Below are 7,819 nucleotides of genomic sequence, written 5' to 3'. Positions count from 1 at the left end.
AGAAGATAAGCAATCTGCAAATCTGAAAGCAGACAGTCTATAATTAGAAAGGCACTGATGACATAGCAAAAAGGTTAAGTGATCCTTCAGCAGTATCCATAGAAGATTGCTTCCAAGATTAAATTTAATTACAGTTATTCATAGTGCCGGTTTCTTGCTGGAATTGTTATTTCAAATATTAACAGGATTTTTTTTTTTTATCACTTCTTCGTCCTACACTTTGAATTATTTTAGACTCTTCTGGGAAGCATCTGTGCCCCTGTCTTAGGCAGAGGAAGTATTTCTGCAGGAGTGATAAAGATGGAATGTTTGGGAGCAGGGGTTGTGCAGTTGTGCCAGAAGAGCTCTGTGATTGACCTTCATAACAGGCATAGTGTAAACACGGTAAAATAAAGCATGAGCAACGCAGGGATGGCAATGAAAACATTCCTTCATCTCCTTTCTATTTCTATATCTCCAGGTATTGTGTTCCCACTTTATCTCCCCTTGCCCTGGCACGTTTTTGGGGGGCACATATAATCAGTGTGTGTGCTGCCTGTCCGTGTCTGCACAGCAAAAACCAGAAAGCAGAGACAGTCAGCTCTTTTCAGGCTATCAACTCTCATTGTAATACGTGAGTGCTGAGAGAATTTCCAGTAAAATAGAGGTGGACCAAGGAATACCTGGGTTTTTTTTTAATTCCTAACACAATCAGGGGAACATGTGGATGCAGAGAAGTTGGTGTTTCATGCGTTCCTCTGGTTCATAGCTTTGAAAGAAGGGAAAATAAAAAGCGACTGGTATTCCAACTTTTAAAAACACTGTAATAGTGATACATAATCTACTATGACTAATGAACTCTCTTGCAACAAAACATACGTGGATTTATGTATTAGGGAGAACACAAAAAAACCTACCACACAGTTAAAAGCTGGCACTCCTAAATATTTTTTAATTTCCTTGTAGGAGCTGATAAAAATATCTGCACATATAGTCCGGTTCACAAAGACAAGTAATTTTGCAGTGTCGAGATTTTCCTCCTTTGGCCTTATTTACTACCACAAGGCTTTTTATACAGCGTTAGAACCCATTAGTTTTTCCCATAATTTTCCTTCTTTCTGCCTCTGGGATGCAGTGACATTGGAATTTATACACTGAACCGACATAGTGTTGCATTACATTTTTCTCGTTTGCAAAAATGAAAGTTCTCGCTGTGCTCTCTTTGAGGTAAACATGTAATTAAACACAGGAGAGCAGAAGAATTTGTTCTGGCTGTGGTGATAGCTGGAAATTTATTGGGTTTAACTTACCCCTTTTTTTTTTTTTTTTCGGATTATTATAGAAAGGGTTTTTTTTGGAGTTGTGCCCAATTAAAAATGATGGTGTCTCATCTAATTACTACGGTTTCAATAAATGTGCTCAGATGATTCAAGGGGATGTGCTTTGAACTGTCTGGGCTCTAAGAGCAAATTCAAAATGCATGCTGGTGGAGAACACTGGAATAAGATTCCTTCTAATGACCCACAGATTTTCTCCTCCATACCCACTGCTTGCCCGAGTGAGGTGCCTTTGTCTCCCTTGGCAGCTGCTGGCTGCAAGTAGCCAACACAATTCTCTTATCCTGATCTGTTCTTCCCATCTCCCTCTCCTCTATGGGTTCCCAGCTCCACTGCCTCGCTTGTCTTCCTCTTCATTTCCCATCCTCAGCCACAAGTGGCTTTTCTCTTTCCCCGCAGAACAGCCTGCGTGCCAAAGGCACCTCAGTGAGTGCCTGTCGGGGTTTGAGCTGGCCTTGGGGGGCAGTGGAAAGCCCCTCTCGCAGTGTATGTGGTCAGTGACTGAGCTGACAGCTGGTTCACCCCATCTCTGCCTCCAGGGGCATCCAGAGTGCCCATCCCAGGGAAGTGGCATTTCTGCCCCAAAAGCCAGCCAGCCTTTATCTGAGCCCTGCTCTGGCCACGCTGGCCTGGGGAACTGATGACCAACAAGCTGATGGTTCCACTCCTGGTTTGCAACAGAAATAACAGCCCTTTTCTGTCTTTCCTATATATACCCAGCTCTATTTTGCCCTAAAAAAAGAGCTCCATGGCAACACAACAGCTTACACCATGCCTGTGTCTGCCATAATGAGCCGTAGGTGAGGAAGTTCTATTGAGGGATATAATCCCGTCCTTTCAGCGAGGCTTCCCAGCAGAGTATCAAAAAAGGGACTCTTTGGAGGAGACCTAAGCTCAGATGTTACAGGTTCTAAACAGGCACACAGAACAAAAATACACAGTGTCTAAAATTAGAAAGTGACTGAAGCACCAAGCTGCATTTTCAGATGATTTGAGTAACATTTCTGAGCTGCCTGACCCATCTTCAGTCTAAAACCTCTGTCACTGATATGCAGGAATTGTTCCATCCTTTGCTTGCCTTTTGGGAAAATTCACTACAGGTAGAGTTTACTGAGGTGCAGTTTACTGAGACACAGTTTACTTCTAGAGGGTGGCATGGAAACTGCTGAAGTAATTTGCGGTGATGAAATTTGACACTGTATCTGATTTTAGACAAATTAAAAAATTTTATAAAAGGAATTTGACCCCATGCCCAAACTAGATTTTGGGACAAACCCAGCCCAAGTAATTCTTCTGCCCCTTCTTACATTCTCTATAGAGACACAGAGGTCTCTGAGAGAGGGCAGGGGTTCCCTTGGCCTGGGAAATTTAGGACACCTGCACTGGAGACTCTTTTCTGGGTAACTGGTTTGGAGTTTTATGCCTTAGGTCGAGTTTGACCAAAAGGACAAAATCCAATTGGGGTTGTGGGGTATTTGAGAAGAATGCCAGGCACGTGGATACAGTAATGAAATGGGAAAAGTATTTAAACCTTGAATAAAAACATTGCCCGAAAGAGGCAAATTCATGTTAGAGTTATTTCACTGTTATTCAGTTGACCAGTGCCTCTACCTCATGTGTGATCCTTTGGATAAACTCTATCAGAGGAATCAAAGTAATTGAATGATATATTTAGGTCTCTCTAAAAAACTCACAGCAATTGCAGTGGGAAATTATATCTAGTTTAGGGCTATTAAATATTCCATTACTGCTGCTTTCACTCTGTAGCATTAGTGGAACTCATTTCTTTCTTTCTTTTCTTCCCCTCAGCCCCAAACAGCAGGCGAAAATGGCAGAGTACTGCAGACTAATATTTGGAGACGCATTGCTTATGGATCCGCTGGAAAAATACCCGGTAATGTGGCTTGGGATTTGTCAGATCCCAAATGTCTGAGTGAATTTTTATTGAAACGTTTCAGCCCTGTCTCATTCTTCACATACAACCTCTCAAAGCAGAGTCTGAATGAGGGAGTTAAAACAACGTGAGCTGTCAGTGACTTAAGCGTCATTTTTTATGCAGAGGTTGTCCTGCTGTAGTGAATTGTAATCTTCTAAATGCAATTGATCCTCATTTTATAATGCAGGCTTTCGTATTTGAGCTAATACTTATTTTGGGTTATTACTGTAGACATCTCATAAAGCATTTTTCTTCTTAAGTGCCCTCAGTAGCCCTGTTTTATTTAAGGTCTTGTGCAAAGCCCATTTCGTTTTAATGGGGCTCAAAGAGGTTACAAAACCATCCTGTGCCATGTGGGCCCTAAGAAGCTGTCAGAAGCTTGTTTCTTTTAATTCTAACAAACCTCTCTTCTTTTTTTCCCCTGCAAGCTTGAAGCTGGGGTTCCTCTTCCAAGCCCCATGGATTTAATGTACAAAATCCTGGTGAAGAATAAGAAGAAGTCACATAAGTCAGCAGATGGAAGTGCGAAAAAGAAGCTGTCGGAGCAGGCTTCCAACACGTGCAGTGATACATCCAGTATGTTTGAACCTTCCTCCCCCGGAGCAGGTATGAGTTGAATCTGCAAATACACATCTCCCTAAGACACAAATGCTTAATTAATTACAGCTATAACTCAGCCCGTTGACGGTGCAGGTACACGAGTGTGGGCCTTGCTCAGCAGGAAGCCACACTAAGTGTCATTGATCCAGGAGTTTCCAGCACGCTGGAATTTCTTCTCCTATCAAGGCTGAAATTTTGGATTCTTTAAGGCGTAGGCATCTATGCCCCTGAAGTAGAATAATCACTGCAAGCTCTTCTGCAATGTAAGTTCATTACCATTTGCCATTAAAAAACTTTTTTCCCATTGTTTGTAATTTTTTCTAAACTCTTGATTAATTGAGCTGAAAATTTTCATGCTGGCAGTTTTGCCTCAAGCTGAATTAAAAAGAAAGAAATCCTGCTTCATTTGTGGATAACGCTGTTTATCCTGTTAGAAGCAAAGAAAGAGTTTTCAGCTGTTGTTTTTAAGAAACTGTGAAAAGGGCCTGGATTTCAAAGGAAGATTCATCCTGGTGTCAGGGATGATTTCACACTATTTTCTTGATTTGCTTTAGTCAAATCCCAGGCAGCAGGAAAATAAGCTTGTGTTCCAAATGACGTTCCAACATTTGAAATCAGCTCTGGGTTCCTAATTCTACATTTTTGTTAGCAGCACATGGGGAGAACCAGTGGCAAAGTACATGGCTTTTGCTTTCTCAGGGCCTGGTTTTGCACAGAGGGCAACAGCTTTGTCCTTCAGGAGCCTCTCTGGAAGCTTTTCTAGGAGAGGGCCTGGGCTGTGAATGTAAGATGCTGATGCTGCTGCAAGGCAGGAGGGTCAGTCCCGTAACAGGGTGTGTAATTTTACAAATTAACTGTGGATATTATGCCTGTGTCACCTCTGTAACAGCCTCTGATTATGCAGATGAACACTTACAAATTAGCAAATGCTGGAACTGATTCTGCAGGATTGGTGTGGTCACTTGGTTCAGCCGTGACTGCCAGAATGCATCGCTTGTAATCCTGGTGTCAGCCCCTGTTGCTCCTTGAGGGCTGGTGCCTCTCTGGGACAATGCAGTCAGTCAGTGTTTTCTCTCCCTCTGGTATTCAGTACTTGATCCCAGATCTGCATCCTCAGGGAATTTCTGTGGGGGCATCCGTGCCAAGCAGCAGTGCAGTTATCTGAACAGCACCTGTGGGGAGTGAAATAAAATTAAGCCAATCTTTATCTAAGGGCGGAGGAATCTGACAAAGCTTAAGAAGAATTTAAGGATGACTGACAAGGAACACCCAGGATCTCATTTCTTCAAGAACACTTTAAATTTTCAAGTATTCAGAGCACAGCTCTGGAGGTTTCAGCTGCAGCTTAGAGCTGTGAGAATGCAGTGTTTCTGGAAATCAGAACATTTAAGGAAAAAAAAAATCACCATTTAATGAGACCCATGTGGCAAGACCCAGTGAGAAGCAGAGCTCAACAGTCACCAAGACACCCTTCTTCTCGCTGCCTCATTCCTTTGTTTCACCGCTCCAACCTTGATGTAATCTTTACATTTGGCAAGTTGGGCATGTTATTCAAGTAACTCTGTTGGACTGTGTAGCTCCTGTCAGAGCTGCTGCTGATCTCCAGGAGGAAGTTGTGCTGATTCAGTCTTCTTGAGATTCCAAATGAGTTTTTTCGCAGCAGTGCAAAAAATATGGAGATTGTTAGTTCAGCTGACAGCATCTTACACTGCTTGAGGTCAGATTGAAACCCAAGTGAACCAGGCTTTTGATTTGTTTGTGAGACACACCATATAAAAGCGATACAGTAGCGATAATTAAAGAATTCTGAAATGAGCCTTGTGCAGTGCCTTGCAGGATGCTCATGAACCTGCTGTAAAAGGTGACTTCAGTAGGGCCTGTCTGTCAGTGGAGAAAACTTTTCCTAAAAGTGCAGCAAAGCTGACAAAGCAGAAGGACTAATTTCTGAGATAACACCTGTGAAAGAGTTCTTAGTCTTGGCAAACAAGCAGCTTAGACCTGGCTGGTTTTGCACAATGAGCAGAAGTAAATACAATTTCCCAAGTTCTGCTGCAGTGCAGAAAGAGCAGTGGCAGTTCTGCAGGGTCATACGTTTCACCCAAAGGAGGCCCATGCTGAAAGTAGCTAAGACTTGCTAATTGAACTCTCTTTAAATTTCCAAGCAGGTTGTGAGTTTCTCGCTGATAGGATGATGGTTTTTGTCAGAGTAGTGGGTGCTGCAAGGGAAGAATCACGGGAAGACAGAGAGAGGGGGTAGAGTTGGCTCCGTGATTTCCTGATGCTTAAATAGAAAACTGGATGAAAGGGTTTAGGCTGGGTGTGTGTAAATGCATTAGTACATTGCTGCTCCTTGCCAGCTGAGGCCGTGGCCTGTTGTTACAAAGCAAATTACCATTAGCCAACTGAATAAAGTTTATTTTTTTCCTTTTTAAAAATCAGCAAGCGCTAATATACAGTGGAAAAAAAAGGTGATTCCCCACCAAGGTGCTGGTGGCTGCCTAAATGTTACAGAGCTAACAAGCTGCACAGCAAGTACCACTTTCATAATCCATGCTGGCTGTTACTTTGAAGGGGTTTGAGAAAGCAGATTGCCAGATCCATCTGTATCTCAAGCCCTGCCTAACCTTTTGTTTTATGAGGCTCTCAGTATCTACTGTGCTGTTGAGGAGTGGTGAGGATGGATAATGTTTAGCACACTCCTCCTCACCCCTGCAAACAGGATATTTGTTGCCACCTCTCCTACTCATCCTCCATTCAGTATTACTGCGTGGAACCTCTCTACCCCTCTGCTGGGGTTCATCCTCCTTTGTCCACTCATTACATTGCCCAAGGAGCACTTCTATGCCTTCCCCACACTGCCCCACTCACTAGGGACAGCTCCTGGAAAACATCCTTGAAACTGCCCCACTGAGGAGTTTCCTGTGCCCTTCTGCCTACGAGCAGTTGGCAGTTTCTGTGTTGCAACTTCCCTGTTGTGTTGGGGAGCAGCGTCCTTTAATTCCTTGGAATTCTTCTGTCTGCCTCTGTCCACGGGCAGGCTTTTGCCTCATATTTGCCGGGCAAGCCCTTGGAGCAGGGCTCTCCATTCTCACTGTATCTCATCACGTGGCATGGAGAGGTCCTGTCCTGACCTGGGTTTGTAGCCCCATCTGAATGCAAGTTGTGATGAGGCCATCACAGCTGGTTGTCCCTTAAGCTCACACATGCATGCTGGACTTGGCCTGTGCTCAGTGTCTGTGCCCTCCTGGGAAGGGGTGGCAGGGATGGCAGGGAGCTGATCCTGCCACCGCAGTGGGATCAGTGAGCACAAAGGTGTCTGTATCTCCTCAGCCTGGCCAAGGCTTGCTCTGGCTTTGTGTCCCTGCAGTGTGGCAGGGAGGGCTGGGTGTGAGCACAGGGCCCTGCTACTGGGTGAAAGGCAATGCAGATGTAGTCACACTTTCTAAGCCACTCATTTTTATTCTGTGTTTGCAATCCTGTCCTGGTCTTGCTGTCTGATGCAGAACTTGAAAATGAGTTCTGATCTCCTTGGGAGTGTCCCTGTTAAGTGTTTTCAAATAAACCAGTAATGTGTTGCATACTTTCCCCCCTGGACACTTCCAGCAAGAACAGGCTAATGTTGTGTACCTGGTATCTCAGCACTGCAAGCTGGCTGGAATCTACCCACGTTCCCCATTTTGTGGGCTGTGCAAAGCGTTATTTCGCCAGTCTGGTTAAATCATTTGAAAGCTTCCCATCCAAAGAGTGTCACTGCAAACCCTGGGAGAGCTGGGCTGGCTCTGTGCGCTGTGCTGAGGTTCCCGGAGCCATCCCTGGAGCCTGTTGAGCAATCGTGTTATTTTCTTCAATGGACACGTTCGGGAAGAAATGTGTTGATGAATAAAAGCCTGACATTTCAACATCTGCATCTGGAAGGAAATGCAGCCTGAGTAGTCATCATTTGGTTGTGAAAGGCACACTCATGTGC

General features: G+C 44.1%; 1 protein-coding gene across 2 annotated transcripts in view; it reads left to right on the top strand.

Moving 5' to 3' along the window:
• Window positions 1–7,819, top strand: part of PLCB1 (phospholipase C beta 1) — a 320,638-nt gene that overhangs the window by 239,667 nt on the left and 73,152 nt on the right. For both annotated transcript variants that reach the window (XM_027898673.1, XM_027898674.1), the window contains exons 13-14: window positions 3,126–3,210; window positions 3,681–3,858. In XM_027898673.1, coding sequence (XP_027754474.1) covers window positions 3,126–3,210; window positions 3,681–3,858 — 263 coding nt within the window. The remainder of the gene's footprint in view (window positions 1–3,125; window positions 3,211–3,680; window positions 3,859–7,819) is intronic.

The sequence above is a fragment of the Empidonax traillii genome, unplaced genomic scaffold, assembly GCF_003031625.1.
Source record: "Empidonax traillii isolate 1590-97213 ecotype Southwest subspecies unplaced genomic scaffold, ASM303162v1 scaffold614:size843888, whole genome shotgun sequence".
Classification (NCBI taxonomy): Eukaryota; Metazoa; Chordata; class Aves; order Passeriformes; family Tyrannidae; genus Empidonax; species Empidonax traillii.
Note: the sequence above shows the minus strand (reverse complement) of the source record. Positions and strands in the feature narration are given on the sequence as shown.